This window comes from Octopus sinensis, linkage group LG5, assembly GCF_006345805.1.
Source record: "Octopus sinensis linkage group LG5, ASM634580v1, whole genome shotgun sequence".
Taxonomy (NCBI): domain Eukaryota; kingdom Metazoa; phylum Mollusca; class Cephalopoda; order Octopoda; family Octopodidae; genus Octopus; species Octopus sinensis.
Window position 1 is genome coordinate 81774932 of NC_043001.1, and position 21983 is coordinate 81796914.

General features: G+C 39.2%; 1 protein-coding gene across 3 annotated transcripts in view; it reads right to left on the reverse strand.

Annotated features, from left to right (window-relative positions):
* The window catches only part of LOC115211584 (caskin-1), a 377873-nt gene that overhangs the window by 201640 nt on the left and 154250 nt on the right, over positions 1 to 21983 (reverse strand). For all 3 annotated transcript variants that reach the window (XM_036502777.1, XM_029780142.2, XM_029780143.2), the window contains one exon: positions 16768 to 16898. In XM_036502777.1, coding sequence (XP_036358670.1) covers positions 16768 to 16898 — 131 coding nt within the window. The remainder of the gene's footprint in view (positions 1 to 16767; positions 16899 to 21983) is intronic.

Here is a 21983-nt window from a genome sequence, read left to right on the forward strand (position 1 = left end):
AATGAAAGGCATTCCAGCCATGACCATCGTGTCTATTTTGCTTTTTGTTCTACCCCAACCCCTGCACCTATGTTCAAGGGAGCAAGGATCACAATGTCCAACAAGTTCCTTTTGTGAGGCGGTAAGGTAAGATTTGAGGGTAGATTTGGCTGTTATTTCTAGCGAGGCAAGCGACTACATAGAGGTTTCCTCGCTTTAGCTTGTGTGTGGGTGTGTGTGTGTATGTGAATGTAAAGAGGCAATTATCAGCAGTTGTTATTGTTATTAATGTTTCTTTTATGATGTGCAGGTGTTAAGAAATCAGTACCCCTCACCTCTTCCACTCTTCCCCCTCTCTCTCTCTAATATATTCCATAGTAAGATTTATTCATTTGGGAATAAAATTTTCTAAGAAACAACTGGAAATAATAATAATAATAATAATAATAATAATAATAATAATAATAATGATGATGGTTTGAAATTTTGCCACAAGGGCAGCAATTTTGTGGGGCAGGGATAAGTCGATATTACATCAATATCAGTGTTTTACTGGTACTTAATTTCTTGACCCCAAAAGGATGAAAGGCAAAGTTGATCTCAGCAGAATTTGAACTCTGTAGCGACAGACGAAGTACCACTAAGTATTTTGCCTGGCCACGATTCTGTCAGCTCGCCACTCTAATAATAACAGCTCACCACCCTAATAATAATAACAACAATGATGATCATGATGATGCAATACAAGACAATGGCTGATGCAATACAAGGCAATGGTTCTCATGGCTTCTGACCTTCACTGATTGTTATTGATAACATGTGCATGTTTTTGTCTTGGTGTAAAAGTTGGGCTACAGCAAATACCACAGATTTGCTTGTCAGTTGTTTGACCATAACTAGTTGAGATTGAGCATGTCCCTTAGTGGATGACGATATGTGCATGTCTGATCACAAGCAAGAGTAGTCGAGGAGAGATTCATTGGGATTTGAATAATTCACCCTTGGAAACATGGGTGTTTCATCATCATCCTTAAACAACCCTTTTGAACAGGACAGGCTACTTGATCTAAAGAAAGTTCTAATTGGGCTCCACTTGCAAGACCAATAGATAGTCATGATGGGTATACTGGGCTTCATATATTTGTACCTCAGTGCCACTTTGGTGGCATGTGCCGCTCTCTCACTCAATAATAATAATGCTTTCAAATTTTGCCACAAGGGCTGCTTCTTGGAGAAGGGGATGAGTCAATTACATTGACCCCAGTATTCAACTGGTACTTATTTTATCGACCTCAAAAGGATGTAAGTCAAAGTCAACTTCAGTGGTATTTTAACTCAGAATGTAAAAAGCAGGAAGATTTAGCATACAAAACAAATATGAGTGTCCCAGCCAATAGCTTCAATCAACTTTTGATTGGAAGACCTTCTGCAAACCAAATTCTTCAAACTTACATATTTTTCAGCATCTTTTCCAGTCAAATCTCAAAGTCTTCCACATACTCTGAGTAAAATCTCTTTACCTGACTGACTCTGATGTTCAATGCAATGTTCATCCATCTACTATGCAATCAGTACAACATTCTTGTTCAGTACATTCAGCATTATTCATCATCATCATTGTCATCATTGGCATCATCATCACTATCATCATAATTGTCATCATCATCATCATTATCATTATCATCATCGGCATCATCATCACTATCATCATAATTGTCATCATCATCATCATTATCAAACATCTGTTTTCCATGCTAACATGGGTTGGACAGAGCTGTCCAAGCTCCATTTGTTCCTGTTTTGGCATGGTTTCTATGGTTGGATACCCTTCCTAATGCCCACCACTTTACAGTGTGTGCTGCATGCTTCTTATATGACACAGGCACAAGTGTTTTTTTTACGTGTCGCTAGCACAAGATCCTTGCTACAAATTCCAACCACCACGGAAACCTTAACTTTCTACACAAACTGGAGTCCTTCCGTATGGAATTTTCAGTAGCCTGCTAGTTTTTAGACTGGACGCATCTTTTTCTTTTACCTCGTCTTTAACTTGGTTTACCATGCCCAGTAGTGTCCTACCCTGCTACATGCAACATATCATTCCTATTGTTCCTTCTCGAGCCATGCCAGGCTCACAAGGCCGGTTTCCCGGTTTCAGTGGCGTAGAAATTCCCCACCTGGACGGGACACCGGTCTGTCACAGGGTTACTCATTTTTGAAAGATGAGTGGACCGGAGCAACATGAAATGAAGTATTTTGCTCAATAACACAATGCATTGCCCGGTCCAGGAATTGAAACCACAACCATACGATCATGATGCTGACACTCTAACCACTAAGCCACACACCTCCATGATCCGTCCTATTGCTGCAACACGATGCAGTTTAAGTGCTGTTTGGAGCCTCTAGCTGGTTAAGCCATGGATGCAATGTCTTTGTTTCCTATTGCACTCTCCCATTTATCCCTGGAGCAGGTAAAGAACAAACGAATCTCAATTCCATTTTGGTTGCCTTTTGAGCTATGACTGGTGGTGCTTGGGAAATAGATGCAACAAACTACAGTCATGGTCAGCACCTCTGGGCAGGCTGGCCAACTTGTTCTCACTGTCTCTGCTGCTCCTCATCTCTCTTCCACCCTATTCTGAGCATAAAACTCTAAAATGGTCTTCATTACCACTTGTATAGCATCTAGGTCCCCTGATCTACATCATCTATCTGGCCAATCTCTTCTCCATTTCCACAACGAAATACAATTCATGGTCTTTACTGCTTGTGGTGGAAGTTGTGGTAACTGTGACCAAGAAACCCACGCAAATTTCATTTAATCATATACTCTTCTAAATAATTTCTCTCCCATTGTTTAACAATAAGCTCGCTGCCTGTTTAATTCTCACATTACCTACTTGAATACATTGGACCATATTTTCAATGTGACATTCAGTTTACGTGTCAAGATAGCATGTGATTTGAGAGCAATTTGACTACTATTTTTGTCATATCAAGTGACTATGTCAAGGCTCCTTCAGTGTTGTGAGAGGTTAGTTGTGCAGGTGAAGTGCAACCACTTGTTTATATATATATATATATATATATATATCTATATCAACGGGCATCCGTGCCAGTGGCACATAAAAAGCACCTTTCGAGAGTGATCATTACCAGTGTCGCCTTACTGGCACTTGTGCCAGTGTGCAGGTGGCATGTAAAAAAAAAAAACACCATTTGGGCATGGCCGTTGCCAGTACCACCTGACTGGCCCTTGTGCCGGTGGCACATAAAAGCACCCACTACACTCTCGGAGTGAATGGTGTTAGGAAGGGCATCCAGCTGTAGAAACTCTGCCAGATCAAGATTCGAGTCTGGTGCAGCCATCTGGTTCGCCAGTCTTCAGTCAAATCCTCCAACCCATGCTAGCATGGAAAGCGGACGTTAAACGATGATGATGATGATATATATATTATATACCTTTTAAGAGAAATGGTCATACCAAGGTAGGGCCTCCAAGACAGGCAAGAGATAGACAAGAAGCCTTACCTTACCTTAAAGCCTGAAAAAGACTAGACTTTGCTAAAGAAACTCAAGGAACAAGACAGTGATGTTAAACCAGTAATGGATTAAATCTACCACTCAAATAGGTCATGCTGAGATTTGAACTCAGAACACAAAAATCTAGAACAAATACTGCAAGCAACCCAGTTTGAAATTCTTACAGTTCCATCGCTTCACCACCATGGACTGGTACTTTGTTATTGATCCCCCAAAAAGATAAAAAGCTAAGTTGAATGCCATCTGGCAGCTAAAAACATAGACAGTAACCCAGTTCAGAGCTTGAACCAACTACAGCATCTTTGTTGTAGTTTGTTGTTGTTTAGCCCTATGTCAATACTGACCATGCCAAACTATGATTAAAGTCTTTACAGTCTTAGCTCTTCTGATTTTGATTTTAGAAAAAATTTAAACCATGTTTATCTGGAAGGAAATGTCTTCATTATTTTATAAAAATATATCTTGAGAGTGTGATTTGAGGAAGATTTGACTGTTGTTTCTAGTAGGCAAAGGGTCCCTCTTTGTTATCCAATGTCTTCGCCATGATAATTCAATGTAATTCAAGGAGGTGATTCCACCCTTTAGCATTCAGGTTATTCTGTCAAATGTAACAAATATTCATTCGCATTGATTTAATTAATTATACATTATCTCATGGCTTTGAGATTTCAATGATCTATTGTTTATGTTTTCAATAACATTGTAAGGTATGTGTGAGAGGCAGGATCTGACCAGTTTTGATATGAAACAGAAAATTTGGGGCCAGATATTCATCATCGTCACTTACCATCCGTTGTCCATGCTGGCATGGGTTGGACAGTTTGACCAGAGCTGGCAAGCTGGGGAGCTGCACCAGAATCCAGTCTGATTTGGCATGGTTTCTATGATTGGATACCCTTCCAAATGCCAACCACTTTACGGAGTGTGCTTGATGCTTTTCATGTGATGCCACACAGGTGCTTTTACATGGCACCACATGGGATGTAGTATCCTGGTTTAAATACTAAAGGGTTAAGGAAGATTTGACTGCTCTTTCTAGCAAGTGTAGGATCTCTCGTTTCATAAGAACCATTTTGAAACCAACCAATAAATTAGCTTAAAAAGCCTTATCTTACTTTCTATACTTTTACTCTTTTACTCGTTTCAGTTATTTGACTGTGGCCATGCTGGAGCACCACCTTTAGTCGAGCAAATCAACCCCAGGACTTATTCTTTGTAAGCCTTAGTACTTATTCTATCGGTCTCTTTTGCTGAACCGCTAAGTTACAGGGACGTAAACACACCAGCATCGGTTATAAAGTGATGATGAGGAAACAATCACAGACATACAAACATATACATATATACATATATACGACAGGCTTCTTTCAGTTTCCGTCTACTAAATCCACTCACGAAGCTTTGGTTGGCCCAAGGCTATCGTAGAAGACATTTACCCCAAGATGCCACACAGTGGGACTGAAACTAGGACCATGTGGTTGGTAAGCAAGCTACTTACCACACAGCTACTCCTATGCCTATAGATATGGTGCATCGGCCGGGATCAGAGAACAGTCAATACCACACAGTTTGATTTTCTACAGATGGATGCCCTTCCAGTCACCAAACTTTCCCAGTAAGGTAATATTTCTCATGACTGTACATATTTCCACAGAAGATCGGAAATGAAGGACACTGCTTCTATGACAGGGACGCTCATTTACCACTTACGTACAAGACTCAAACCACCCATGCACACACACATGCATACATAATACACACACGCTAAAGTGCAACTCAAACTCCCCCCCACCTGCAGACCCTCCTTTGCGATGTCCCTGGCTCTTCTATACTGCTCTAGTCCTGAACAGCCACCCCAGGCACCGGCACCCTTCACACCCATCAGGATGAAAAGGGTAATTCACTTGCTACAGATTAAACTACTCAGATATGAATTAATTCTGCCACCATTGCCAATACACACTCAAACACACACAACAGGTTTCTTTCAATTTCCATTTTCCACATCCACTCACAAGGCTTTGTGGTTGGCCCAGGGTTATAGAAGAAGACATTTGCCCAAAGTGCCACACAGTAGGACTGAACCTGAAACCAGGTAGCTGTGAAGCAAACTTCTTGACCACATAACCATGAACTGTATCTAAAAACAGTATCATTTTTATTGAAATGTTTTACTTAAAACTTAATATTCTCAATAAATATTCGAAAATCTAAGACAATTTGATGAAGAAAACAAACCTGCTGATAAGTGGACATAACTTGAAAGTATTTGCATTAATTCTAGATTAAAAAAGGGAAACTAAATAGGTGATGCTATGCTAGGCGTCCAGCTGCAGAAAAAAGGTGGTGGTGGTGGAATACAGGTATGGCTATGTGGTTTAGAAACTTGCTTTGTAACCACATGGTTGTGGGTTCAGTCTCACAGTGCAACATCTTGGGCAGGTGTCTTCTACTATAGCCCTGGGCCAATCAGTGCCTTGTAAGTGAATTTGGTAGACAGAAACTGTGTGGAAATCCATCATGCGTGTGTGTGTGTGTGTGTGTGTGTGTGAATGTGTGTGAGTATGTATGTGTGCTTGTGTCAGTGTTTGCCACTGCCTCCACTGCTTGACAACCGGTGTTGGTGTGTTTACATCCCTGTACCTTAGCAGTTTAGCAAAAGAGACTGACACAGTAAGTGTCAGGTTTTACAAATAAATACTGAGGTCTATTTCTTTGACTAAAAGCCTTCAAAGCAAGCAATTCAGTATGACCACAGTCCAATAATAACTGAAACAAGTAAAGACAAAAACCCCTAACAATTCAGATCAATGTAAGAATTTGCAGAAATATAACACCCACACCAACAAGAAAAAAAAATGAATATTGGAAATTGTATTTTTTCTTATTTTTTTTTTTAAGAAATATATTCCATGTACAACATAGCATATATGTATATATATAGTTAGTTATCATTAGAGAATTAACATTTTCTACATTAACCAAAAAGACTGTAGCCAGTAGTTCTGACTGATCTTTGAACAACCTATTTTCTTACCGGGGCTTGCTTCTGATTCCGTGAATGAAGATAATGGTGAGGAGGAGAGAAGAGAAAAGTTGCAAACAACTCTCTGATGAAGAGAGCTACTTTGATAAAGGGAAACAACCCCTTCAACAGTTTTTCAAAGTGTAATAGGCTCTTATTCACACATAGGCACAAGGTCACTGTTGTTGTTTAGCATCAACCAAGACTTGATTGAGAAGATAAATTCAAGATCAAAGACATTCCATTTATGACTATATTGATTATATCATTTTATTTTTTCCCACATCTAATTGTGTCTAGGACTATATTATTCAGTGTTAGTGGCAGTCACTGCTTAAAGGAGAGGCCTGGTGAATTGAAATTTGTAGTCTATGAACAAATGCTATCTATCCATCTATCTATTGATCTACCTATCAATCTCTCTACCAATCTATCTCTAATTGTCTTATCTATCTATCTACCTATATCTATCTATCTACCTACCTATATCTATCTATCTATCTATCTACCTACCTATATCTATCTATCTACCTATATCTCTCTATCTACCTATCTATCTACCTATCACTCCATCCATCTCACTCTCTTTTAATCTACCTATATCTACCTTGCTCAGTCACTCTCTAATCTAGTTCAGCTCATTACCATCTTGAGTTCAACTCAAGCTTACGATTTTAAAACTTTATATGAGCATATATACGCATGCACGCACGCACACATACATACACACACACACACACACAGAAGGTGTAACTAATTGTAAGAGTTATATAAGAGAAATCTGGTAACATTAAACTATGAACATTAATATCAAAAGCTATTTTGAAAAGATAAAGGGAAACATTTAACCTAACAACAACAACGCGAACAACACAACTGGAGGACAATACAACAGAGCGAGGGAGGAGGAGAGGGAAAGAATAAAATGAGAAATTTAGGACGAGCACTCCTCTAACAAAAGCATTTATTAAAATCATGCGTTTGCATTTTAGTTTGAGAAAATATGAAGAAGATAAATGGAGCTCTTTTTTCTTTCTTTTTCGTTATAAAACATGAACAGATATGGTAATAGGGACAGAAAGTTGGTGACAGTTTAGGGATTAGCCATATTTTAATAAGTTAACTGGGTTAACCAACCAATGTTAATGAAAAGTTTACGTAGTTGTTAACACATTGAAACATTTTGATTGAAAGTTCACAAGGTGGAGAGGAGAGGTAAGCATGGCCGTGTAGTTTAGAAGTTATATTTTGCAGGCCACATGGTCCTAAGTTTTGATGGTACTAGGAAGAACTTTTCAGGAGGTGTGTCTGTCTCTTTACTGTAGACTTAGATTCACCAATACCTTGTGAGCAGAATTCGGTAAATGGAAACCATGCAGAGGTGTTTCCAATAAAACATCATCATGTATGTGTGTGTGCATGAAAAAACATTTGAGCGAGGTCGTTGCCAGTGGTGCTGAACTGGCTCCTAGCGTGGCTGTTGCCAGTACTGCCTGACTGGCCCTCGTGCTGGTGGCATGTAAAAGCACCCACTACACTCTTGGAGTGGTTGGCGTTAGGAAGGACATCCAGCTGTAGAAACTCTGCCAGATCAGATTGGAGTCTGGTGCAGCTATCTGGTTCGCCAGACCTCAGTCAAATCGTTCAACCCATGCTAGCATGGAAAGCGAACGTTAAATGATGATGATATACACAGATATATATATATATATATATATATATATATATATAAATCTGTAGTGTAACATAAGAATTCATAGAATTGCATAGAAAGCTCTTTCAGTGGCCTTGGCTAACAGACCAGATCACATAGTAATCCAATATAGAGTTCCATGCAGTTCAATCACTGATGTAATCTTATAAGCTAGCTAGCTTCATCTGCATTGATTTGTGAATATACAATTGTACAGGTATAATAATGCATAGTATGCATATTAGTACAGACACGCAAACATAATTTCTTATGCATTGAAATTATTATTACATGATGAAGGCTGCGAAACAGCTGTAATCCTAACAATGACAAGTGGCTAAATAAATATATTCACCTGATTTTGTCCTCATTCTTGATCACTCACTCTCTCTTTCTCTGGCTGAGTGACCATGTACACCCTCTACAGCAAGATACTTGTTTCTGTCTCTCTGATACAAGATCACCTCTTCCAATTCCCCCTCCCCTCTCAAAGGATCTTTGTCTTGCAAGTGACTCGGTGGCCGTGCCAGTTCTGGTGTCGCGTAAAAGGCATCCAGTCCACACAATGAAGTGGTTGGCATTTGGAAGGACTTCCAGCAGTAAAAACCATGCCAAAACAGACCTCGCCTGTACTCATGCCACATAAATTTGCTGGGTGGTTGCTGTTTTGGTGTTAGGAAGGGCATCCAGCTGTAAAAGCCATGCTAAAACAGACAGAAGTCTGGTGCAGTCATCTGCATGGCCAGCTCCTGTCAAACTGTCCGACCCATGTCAGCATGGAAGGTGAATGTTAAATGATGATGATGACCTCTCAGATCTCCTGACTTTTTAAGGTATACATTCATATATATATATTCAGCCATGTATCCTCTTGACAGCAAGACACCTATGCTTGTCCCTCCATCATACGTTAACCTTTCAAAACCTGACACAAAGCCACCCACCTTCACCTTTGTTCTCCCCTCAGAGCTTTTTCTTTTTTTCCCCCTGTTCCTTTTCTAGCTTGCAAATTTACATGGGAACTTCACAAACACCAGTGGCATCAAGAAACAGCCTAGTACACTCTGTAAAGTGTACTAGTTGACAAGATTCGGTGAGCTGCAAGGCTGCATCAAGCTCCAATGTCATCATTTTTATGCAGCACCATTACCAGTACTTTTTTACATGACACCAGTATGATAGGCTTCTTTCAGTTTCTTATTTATTTATTGCCCACAGGGGGCTAAACATAGAGGGGACAATCAAGGACAGACAAAGGGATTAAGTCGAATATATCGACACCAATGCATAACTGGCACTTAATTTATTGACCCTGAAAGGATGAAAGGCAAAGAAACACATCCAAGTCACACACACACATTGTATTTTCCGGAATACAAGGTGACAGTTTTTGTATCTGGTTTGCAAGACTCTTTATGTTAATTTGTGTGTTGAAACAGTGTATGTTAATAATCTTTTCTACTCTTGGCACAAGGCCCAAAAATTGGGGGGAGGGGGCCAGCTGATTAGATCAACCCCCGTATGCAACAGGTACTTAAGTTACCAACCTCGAAAGGATGAAAGGCAAAGTCGACCTTGGCGGAATTTGAACTCAGAATATAAGCATTTCGTCCAGCATGCTAATGTTTCTTATTTCTTTATTGCCCACAAGGGGCTAAACATAGAGGGGGTAAACAAGGACAGGCAAACGGATTAAGTCGATTATATCGACTCCAGTGCATAACTGGTACTTATTTAATTGACCCCGAAAGGATGAAAGGCAAAGTCAACCTCAGCGGAATTTGAACTCAGAACGTAATGGCAGACGAAATGCCGCTAAGTATTTCGCCCGGTGTGCTAACATTTCTGCCAGCTCGCCGCCTTCTTTCAGTTTCTGTCCACACACAGGTCTTTGGTCAGCCTATAGCTATAAAGGAATCACTTGCACAAAGTGCCCTGCAGTGGGACTGAACCCAGAACCCTGTGCTCAGGAAGCAAACTTCTTAGTACACAAACATGCCACACCTATAATACATACATACATACATACATATATCTTTTATCTTCTACTTGTTCCAGTCATTTGACTGCAGCCATACTTGAAGGCACTTGAAGGATTTTAATCAAACAAACCAACAAGACTTATATTTTTGAGTCTGGTACATACTCTATCAGTCTCTTATGCTGAACTGCGAGGTTACAGGGACATAAACACTGGTTGTCCAGTGATGGTGGGAGAGACACAAAGACAGGCACACATAGCTATTTATATATATGTATATATGTGTGTGTATATATATATATACAAAAAAATCTATATTATTTGTCATTTATGTTTTGGTTTATGTCTATCACTGTTTGAGTTGCATAATAATGGTTTTATCTCTAATTTATATTTTATATATTTATACTGTGAAATTTGATTTAATACTAAATTGAATTTTTCCCTGTAAGTTTGGAGTTATACTCCCTAATATTATTATTATTATGTACATACATACACACACACACACACACACACACACACAAAAGGTGCTTCTTTCAGTTTCCATCTACCAAATCCATTCACAAGTCTTTGGTTGGTCCAAAGTTATAGGAGAAGATACTTGCCCAGAATGCCACACAGTGGGACTGAACCTGGAGTCATGGGGTCGGAAAGCAAACCTCTTACCACAACCACACCACACCTATAATATGTATGTATGTGTGTGTGTGTGTGTGTGTGTGTGTGTGTATTCTTTTATAACAATGAAATCATTGCCTTACTGGGTTTGAGTAGTTATTTTACAAAAGGATAATTTCTCATAAAGTCCAGAATAAAAGAAACACACACCCCGCCTTTGCACAACCACGACGATCACAGCTTTTCAGCTACAATCTATTTATAAGACTGTTAGCTAATTGTGTTATGTAACAACAGAATTAAATATGTCAGTATAACCCCCTGTGTCATCATATTTCCAGGCACAAGCTTGACTATTGTGTCATTTCAGAAAGCCAGGTTGTGTAAACAACCTGAAAAGCAGGATGAAATTTTACCAAAACAATATTACACAATAAAAAAAAAGAATAAATAAAAAATAAAGTAAAAAAAAAAAACTTTGCTTTAGACATTACTGCCACTTGACTAAGATATATATCTGCTACCTTTAACGTGTATCAATCATTGAATTGCGGCCATGCTGGGGCACCGCCTTGGAGGGGTACTTTTTTTTTGTTTTTTTTCTAAAGCCTGGGGCTTAACTATCAGTCTGTTTTGCTGGATTGCTAGGTTGCGGCGATGTAAACACACCAACACCCATTGTCAAGTAGCGATGAAGAACAAACACACACACACACACATAAACGACAAGCTTCTCTTAGTTTCCATCCACCAAATCCACTCAGGTCAGTCTGAGGCTATCGTAGAAGACACTTACCCAAGGTGCCACACAGTGCAACTGAACCCAGAACCATGTGGTTGGAAAGCAAGCTTGTTACCATGCAGCAATGTCTGTGACTATATGTATGTACAAGCAAAACGCTCCTGTCCAATGGACGGTTCTGAGTTATCAAACATTTAAACCAATTTTCTCAAAACAACTTGTCCGACCGTCCCATTTTGTGGCATTATTTCAAGCCAGCCGGCTTTTTTTGCACAAACTGCACATGCATTTTTCTCACATACGCATAGTATCGATTGCAACAGCTGATGTACTTGCGCGTACAAATGCACGTTTACATGGCTTTATCGATCGCATTTTCACCTGGAATCGATTTTTGTAATTTTTTCAAGACTTATATATACCCTGATACCATCGGTATCTACATATCAAATTTGAGCACAATTGGATGGAGGATGCCCGAGATCCTAGAAGACACACACAGACAACGGATTTTATATAATAGATATATCATCATCATTGTCGTCATCATTTAACATTAATTTTCTATGCTAGATTGGGTTAGATGGTTTGACAGGAGCTGGCTAGGCAGAAGTCAGCACCAGGCCTCACTGTTTTGGCAATGGTTGGATGCCCTTCCTACCACCAAACACCCCACAGAGTAAACTGAGAGGATTTTTATGCGACAGCAGCACTGCCAAGGTCCATTTTGGTATGGGTTTTACAACTGAATGCCCTTCCAAATACCAGCTACTCTATAGTGTGGACTGGATGCTTTTTATGTGGCACCACAACTGGTGGGGGTCACCAAATAACTTGCAATAAATATGTGTGTGTGTGTGTGTGTGTGTGTGTGTGTGAGCCTGTGTTTGTCCCCCGCCAGCACTTAACATATATTTCATGGAATTGTCTTTGTGCTGTTGAAGGAGACAAGGTTGGCCACATTGGTTTGGCCACATTGCAGAATGCTTTTGAGGTTCACAGAGGTCAATGTAGATTTGTATATACATAAGACGGATACACAATGTGAATATAAGTGTATAGGGGAGATGTTTGTATTAGGGCAGTGATATAACATGGACAGGTGTGTATATAAATGTATAACAGATGTGTATAGAGGGAAGATGCGCATATAGAACAGATGTGTGATAAGACTGATATATAATTTTGGTTTCAAATTTTGGCACAATGCCAGTAACTTCAGGGGAGGGGTCAAGTCAATTACATTGACCCCAGTGCTCAACTGGTCCTTATTTTATTGACTCTGGAAGGATGAAAGGCAAAGTCAACACTGGTGGAACTTAAACTCAGAACGCAAAGGTGGACGAGATGCTGCTCAGTATTTTGCCTGTTGCATTAACAATTCTGCCAGCTCACCACCTTATGGATAGACATATATTAACAGACATGTATACAGAGATGTGTGCCAGGGAGATATATATATATATTGTTGCTATTATGCAAGTGTTGTTAATCCAAAATGTTGCTTTTTCAGAAAACGAAAAAGTAGTTTCACCATTCCATTTTTTACATTAGCAACAGTTTCAGCTTAACAACAATCATTCTTAGGTGCATAAACTCATAACTCCATGCATGTGAGAAATATCTTTGCAAAACTGTCTTATGTGGGCCTTACTACACTTTTGGAAAATGCTAAACCATTGTACGACACTTTGACAATTTTCATATCTCGGTATCTGAAGCAGCTGGAGATATAATAATTTGACCAAAAGAACTGGCAATTGCAAGCAAAATTAAATATTGCAAAAACGCATTTAGCTAAATTTGGACATACGATTGTTTGACATAACAGCAACATATATATATATATATATATGTTTATTGAAATGGATAAATGAATTATCTTGTTAAGGATTTTTCAAAATTTAACCGAAACCTGGGTAGCAAAAATCACAACAGAAAAAACACGGTTGAAGTTACGACCTTGGGGTGTCGCAACCGTGCCTTAACGCGGATAATTGAAGTTTAATATATTTAGTGATGGGAAGAAATGGAGCTGAACGAAGATTCTACAGAATTCCTTTTATTATTTTCTACACGTTTTGGATTTTTAAATTCCTGGATTTCCTGAAAAGAATGCTGCAAAATGGTCTCCTTATTCAATCCGAATTTGGAAATTTGCGGCCTTTGAAACATGTGTAGAAAATAATAAAAGGAATTCTGTAGAATCTTCGTTCAGCTCCATTTCTTCCCTTCACTAAATATATATATATATTAACAGATGGGAATTCCAACCACTTCTTGTGGTTTGCTACCTCAACAGCTCCTTTATAGGATCCAGTGGCTAAGGACATCATCAGGAGGAACCATGTCCGGTTTTGTCCCCTACTCCTCTACAGTTTTTGACGTGGTGGTGTCTTCAGCTCTGGTGTTGAATGCATTTTTTTGCTTTTTTCTTTGGTTTCCTCAATGCAGCATCAACAAATGCCAACAGGCGAATGACCACCCTGCCAAATTTCCCTTCAAATACTTGCTGGTAGGCATTGGCAGCCAATGCCAGCTAACTGTCACATGACACAATCTAAATTTCAACTGACCAATGAAGGGAAAGGGCATGTAGTTCTGGTCTGCGCCCTCTCAAGACCTACCTTCCAACAGAGCCGTGTTAGTTTCAGTTACAATAGCCAGAGTAACCACTAGGTGTCTAGTGGTTCAAGCCTTCAAACTATCGGGGAGAAGGGTGTGCAATGAATGAAATGGTTCCCTTGGTCCACCTGTCAAGCAGCAATGCAAATTAAGTGCCAGCCAGCCTTACCTAGCAATGCTATTTCCCAGTCGGCATGTTATGGCTTTCAAGCCATTTTGAGTCTTCTCATTTCAGCCATGTATAGAAGCTGGGGGGGAAGGAATAACTGTGTGGGATAGATATGTAATATTGGTTTCATATTTTGGCACAAGGCCAGCAATTTCAAGTGAGGGGATAAGTGAATTACACTGACACCAGTGCTCAACTGGTACTTATTTTATTAACCCCAAAAGGATGAAAGGTGAAATCGACCTCACTGGAATTTGAACTCAGAACAAGAGTGAAATGCTACTGAGCATTTTGCCCGGGATGCCAATGATTCTGTCAGCGCACCACCTTAGATAGATATATATTAACAGTTATGTAGCCAGGGAAGATGTCTGCATGGGATACATGTATAATATTAACAGATGTATATACAGAAAAGATGTATGGGATAGATATACAATATTAACAGATGTGTATATGGAGAAGATGACTTTATTAGGAGAATCATAATGTGGACAGTTGGGTTCAGGGGCGATACCTATATTAAAATAGACATGTAATATTGATAGATATGTGTAGGAGAAGATTTCTAAACTAGGACAGGCATGGTACTAACAGATATTCACAGGATAAATAACTGTATTAGCACAGATATATGATCTCAACAGAGAGGTACAGGAGAGAAATTGTTATCAATATAGATAAGTAATACAGACAGGGATGTACATGAGAAACATCTGTATTAGAATAGATGTGTGATATATACAGATATATTTGCACGAGTCAAGTGGTATAGTTAAGTTAAGTTAATTTTTTGGCTCAAAAAGCAAAAAGCAAGGCCATGTAGGGGGACATGGAGTTATGTACAGGGAGGGTGTTCATGCAAAGAGTTCAGGCCATTTCTGATCAAGAGCAACTTTGAACCGAGCGGTCGTCGGCATCTTCACTATCTCGTCTGGCAGCTTATTCCACGGATCCGCAACCCGGACGGAGAAAGCCCCTCTCCTTCGATTGAGATGAAATCGTCGCAGATAGAGCTTTTCGGAGTGACCCCCGCAGCCGACGCTCTGGAGCAGGAGTGAAGAACAGCTCTTTCAAGAGGTTACACTTTCCGCTTATGATGTTGTGAGCGAGAATGAGATCACCACAGCGTCATCGTTTTTCTAGAGAATAAAGGTCGAGCGTCTTCAGCCTTTCTTCATAAAACAAATGCTTGAGACCAAGAACCACACGGGTAGCCAGCTTCTGGACTCTTTTGAGATGATGTATGTCTTTGAGGAGTGAATGTCGGTGTAGATGATATTAACAAATGAGTACAAGGGAGATGACTGCTGGTATAACCATGTGGTGCAAAGAAGATGGCTGCATCAGTCTCTTTTACTTGTCTCAGTCATTTGACTGCAGCCATGCTGGAGCACCGCCTTTAGTCGAGCAAATCAACCCCATGACTAATTATTTGTAAGCCTAGTACTTATTCTATCGGTCTCTTTTTCCGAACCGCTAAGTTGCAGGGACGTAAACACACCAGCATCTGTTGTCAAGTGATATTGGGGGGACAAACACAGTCACACAAACAAACACACACATATATATACATATATACGACGGGCTTCTTTCAGTTTCTATCTACCGAATCCACTCACAAGGCTTTGGTTGGCCCAAGGCTATTGTAGAAGACATGTGCCCAAGGTGCCACGCAGTGGGACTGAACCTTTTGAGTCACATGAGATCATAGTCGTAGCCAATGCTAATGTTGTGCCAATGGCATGTAAAAAGCACCCACTACATTCTTGGAGTGGTTGGTGTTAGGAAGGGCATCTAGCCGCAGAAACCATGTCAAATCAGATTGGAACATGGTGCAGCCCCAACCTCTGCTCCCAGTTTACTAGTTTTCAGTCAAACAATCCAACCCATGCCAGCATGGAAAACAGATGTTGAATGACAATGATGATGATAATGATAAGTTAACCCAGTGGTTCCCAAAGTTTTCCAGGTTACCGCCCCCTCGGTTCTAAGGCCATATTCCCAGTGCCCCCCCCCCACACACACACACACCACAACCACCACCACCACCACCACTCACATCACAGACCATTTTCTGCAGCAAATTCAAATCGACAGTATTTCACAAATAAAACTTCTTTTTTTTTTACATCCATTGCCCAGTTTTCGTCACCTCATTATTGTCTCATTTTTCTTCAACACCCACCTGGATCTTCCCCCCCCCAGGGGGGTTGTTACCACCCAGTTTGATAACCACTGAGTTAACCTACTGCTTTGTGCTGTAAATTTTGGTTCGAAAAGTTTAACTTGCATGGTGGAAAAACATGGTACACACACACACACACACACAACATACACAACAACACACACACACACACACACACCAAGATACAAACTAACTTACTTAACGATATCTGTGTGTCCATTCCTGGCAGCTAAATGGAGGCAAGTGGTATGTTCATTATCAACCATGTCGTCTGCCTGGTCCTTCAAAAGTTCTTGACATTGACTGCTTTTTATAAGGAGTTCCACCACCTGGAAAGAAACCAATTCTTAAGAATATCAAAGAACTAGAGAGTAATATTACATATAATTTAATAGGCAACATTTCACTTTATGAAGTAAGAAGCTTGGGTTTAACCCTTTCATGACCATAATTCTTTGTTTCAATTACTTTTGAAAATAATGAAGAATTTAGTAGAGTAACTTTGGTCAAAGTGGTCGCAGAAAGATTGGTATCAACTATGTCAAAATGGACAAGATGAAATCATCATCATCATCATCATCGTTTAACGTCCGTTTTCCATGCTAGCATGGGTTGGACGGTTCGACCGGGGTCTGGGAAGCCAGAAGGCTGCACCAGGCTCCAGTCTGATCTGGCAGTGTTTCTACAGCTGGATGCCCTTCCTAATGCCAACCACACCATGGATGTGTAGTGGGTGCTTTTTACGTGCCAAGCGAGGCTGGCAATGGCCACAATCGGATTGGTGCTTTTTACGTGCCAGATTCCAAAATTTACACGAAGAACTACCAAGACAGATTGTTAACATCAAGATGAAATTTACAGCCAAACAATCCATATATTCATTAACCCTTTAACCTTTAATTGAACCATATCTGGCACAAACTGTTTAGCTTGGAACATAGATTAACAGGAAATTTCAATGGAAACTTTTTCGTCACTTTAACCTCTTCATTGTTTCTGTTGAAATACATGGCTTTTATTTCAACTAATTTAGAAATTAATGAAAAATTTAGTAAAATAACTGTAGTTACTATGCTGATATTTTGGAACAAAAATTAACATGGAATTTTGACAGAAGCTTTCCAATTTAGATTACTTTACGATTTTATCACCATATTTATGTTGAAATACACTGTCTTTCTTTCAATTAATTTGGAAAATAAGAAAGAATTTAATAAACTAATTTTGTCATTATTAAGCTGGTGTTTAAGGTGGAGAGCTGGCAGAATCATTAGCACGCTGGACGAAATGCTGAGCGGTATTTCGCCCATTTTACATCCTGAGTTCAAATTCCACAGAGATTGACTTTGTCTTCCATCCTTTCAGGGTCGATAAAATAAGTACCAGTTGAACACTGAGGTTCATGTAATCGACTCATCCCCACCTCACCCAAACAGCCTTTTTGGCAAAAATTTGAAATAATTATTAAGCTGGTTCTGTTGTGTCTGGGGAGAGTCATTTTCTTTTTGTGCCTTATAATTTAACACACTCACTGGTAAAATTTCCACTTTTTTCTTATTTTTATTTTCCTAAAATTTTCGTTGCGTCTTGCAACCTTTTCAATTTTACTGGTGAGTGTGTTAAATTATGAGGCACAAAAAGAAAATGACTCTCCCCAGACACAACAAAATATGCTTCAACACACGAACACATATAAAGAATCTTGCAAACCAAATCCAAAAACGAAATGTTAAGCTGGTGTTTGGGATATAAATTAATAGCCTTTTCCACTGTAGTTTCAATATCAGTCATGGTAGTATTTACTTTATGATGAATTAGGCCTAACGATAACAACAGGCGCCTCACACTGTGTCCAACAAACCCTCTACATCCGACTTCATTCCCAACATTTAGGATATTCAGGACTATAGTGGAAAACACATGACAAAGTAGGGCTGCACGTTGGCACTGACCCAGAAACCATGTGATTGCAAAATAAGCTTTTTAACAAAACAGCCACACCCTATACATAATTATATCTTATTTTTTACTTCTTTCAGTAGGATATGGCCATGCTGGGGCACCATCTTGAATTTTATGCTAACTAATTATCTTTTTGTAAGGTCTGGTACATAAACACACCAACACTGGCTGTGGGGTATAAACACAGAACATGCACACATATATATATATATATATATATGTACGCACATACATACATACATACACGATGAGCTTCTTTCAGTTTCTGTCTATCAGATCCACTCATAAGGCTTTGGTGGGCCCAAATCTATAGTAGAAGACACTTGCCCAAGGTGTCACACAGTGGGACTGAACCTGGAACCATGTGGTTGGGAAGCAAGCTTCTTACCACACAGCCACACCTGCGCCTATACTCTCTCTCTCTCTTTTACTGGTTTCAGTCATTTGACTGTGGCCATGCCGGAGCACCGCCTTTAATCAAGCAACTTGGCCCCGGGACTTATTCTATGTAAGCCCAGTACTTATCCTATCGGTCTCTTTTGCCGAACCGCTAAGTGACGGGGACATAAACACCAGCATCGGTTGTCAAGCAATGCTAGGGGGACAAACACAGACACACAAACATACACGCACACATATATATATATGTAAAAAATACAAACTGGGACAAGAACGCAAAACATTTAGAAGACGATATATATATATATATATATATATATATATATATATATATATATATATATATATATATATATATATATATATATACATATATACAACGGGCGTCTTTCAGTTTCCGTCTACCAAATCCACTCAAGGCTTTGGTCGGCCCGAGGCTATAGTAGAAGACACTTGCCCAAGGTACCACGCAGTGGGACTGAACCCGGAACCATGTGGTTGGCAAGGCTACTACCACACAGCCACTCCTGCGCCTATGTGTATATAAAATATTTTGTGTGTGTGTATGTACCTATATATACCCACACACATAAATTATTGCATATCTATCTCTCTCTCTCTCTCTTATATATATATATATATATATATATATATATATATATATATATATATATATATATATATATATATATATATATAATATAATATATATATATATATATATATATATATATAAAATTTTATGTGTAAATACATATTTCACTGTTAACAGTGTCTTTCCTTCGAAAAGTAAAAATATTCTTTCTACTTAAATCTATTGAATATAACCTTCTTTATACACAATATGACCTCCGTTAATCTTTGTTTATACGTCTATTAGCGTGTTTGTGTGTATACGCACACACAAACATTACACAAAACATACACACACGCACTCATATATACATGTACTGACGCTTCGTAGTCTTTGTTTACAATCTACTAGACGACAACAATTGCAACTATAACTGAGAAAACAATTAACCATTAGTTGTTCTATGGATTTCACAAAGGACTCTATTTATTAAAGGTGCAGCTACTTTGCTGCGAGGAAAGTTCCGGAAGAGGATACGTAGCAAACCTTGGCTGAAATAGGGATCATTGTAAAATAATTATTGGGAGTAACAAGGGAGGTAATTGTGAGGAGTTATTTCCCTTGCAACAAATAGGCGAGGGTGAAATATTCGTTGATGGATTAAAAAACAGAAAGCTTCCTTCTCTTTCCTGTTTTTTTTTCCTAATTAATAGAAAGGACAAATTGAAAATGTAGTGCAATTCACACCTTTGCTAAATTCTAATAGATAGCATTAGGCATCGAAATGCGACCAAGTAACAGCTATAATTATTCTTTATAATAGTTTCCAATTTAGGTATAAAAGTAAAGAAAGAAGTGGGGGAGGGTAACATCAACCCCCTGTTCTTCACTGGTACTTTATATTGTCAAGCCCTAAGTGACGAGAGATTACGTTGGTTTATAATAATAATGATAATCCTTTCTACTATAAACGCAAGGCCTGAAATTTTGGGAGCAGGGGCTACTCAGTTTCATCATTCCCAACACTTATTTTATTGAGCCCTTGAAAGGACAAAACACATAGTCAACCTCAGCAAATTTGAACATAAAGACAGAGGAGATGAGACTAAGCATTTTGTCTGGCATGCTAATGAATCTGCCAGCTCACTGCTTTAATGAAGACGATGATGATGAAGAAGAAGAAGATCCTTTCTTACCATAGGCACAAGGAAATTTTGGGGAAGGGTCTAATCTAAAGTACCAGTGCTTAAAACTAGTACTTATTTCAATGACCCAAAAAGGATGAAAGCCAAAGCTGACCTTGACAGAATTTGAACTCAAAATGCAAAGCCAGAATAAATGCTGCTAAGCATTTTGTCTTGGCACAAGGCCAGCAATTCTGAGGAGAGAGTAAATCAAAACCTCAGTACTTGACTGGTACTTTATTTTACCAACTCAGAAAGAAATCAAATGCAAAGATGACATTGGGAGGATTTGAACTCAGAATGTAAAACAGGCATGGGAGTGGGTGTGTGGTAGGTTGCTTGCTTACCAACCACATGGTTCCAAGTTCAGTCCCACTGCATGGCACCTTGGGCAAGTGTCTTCTACTATGGCCTCGGGCCAACCAAAGCTTTGTGAGTGGATTTGGTAGAAGGAAACTAAAAGAAGCCCGTCGTGTATATATATATATATACACGACGGGCTTCTTTCAACTAAATCCACTCACAAGGCTTTGGTTGCCCTGGGTCTATAGTAGAAGACACTTGCCCAAAGTGTCATGCAGTGGGACTGAACCCAAAAGTATGTGGTTAAGAAGTAAACTTTTTACCACACAGCCACACTGGCACCTAAATGAAATAAAAATATTATGCTTCCACCATTCCTGACAAACAGTTTCTACATATTTTTAACAGGGCTGTGGAGACTGATTCCGACTCACAATGTCTTTATTCTTTAATATAAACCAGTTATAATATATGGGCCTACTCAATACACAAGCGTATGCATATGCTTTTAGAGATATGTAGACCACAATCACTTAATTACATAAAGAGGAATCAGAATCGGAGTCGGAGGTGTCAATAGTACAGGAGTCGGAGTCAAAGTTTTTTGTTTTGACTTCACAGCCTTGATTTTAAATGCCAACCTTCATCACCTCTGCACCGCTGGTCACTGCAATTAGCAGTGCAGCTGCACTTTGAAACAGGTCAAACCAGATTAACAGGGTGCAATATAGAAAATAGCAGCTTATTAGCTCTCTTTCATCTAATTTTGGAGAACTGGAAAAACTATTAGAGTAACGGAAACAATGCTTTGTAGAAGTACTTCTGACTAATTACATCCTGAATCCTACTTCCTTCGGGGTCAACTCTGCTTTTCATCCATCCGGAGTTGATAAAAATAAAATACCAGTAAAATACTAGGGTCAATGTAATTGACTTGCTTCTTCCGCTCCAAAATGTTGGCTGGCTTTGTGGCAAAATTAAAAAGAATTTTA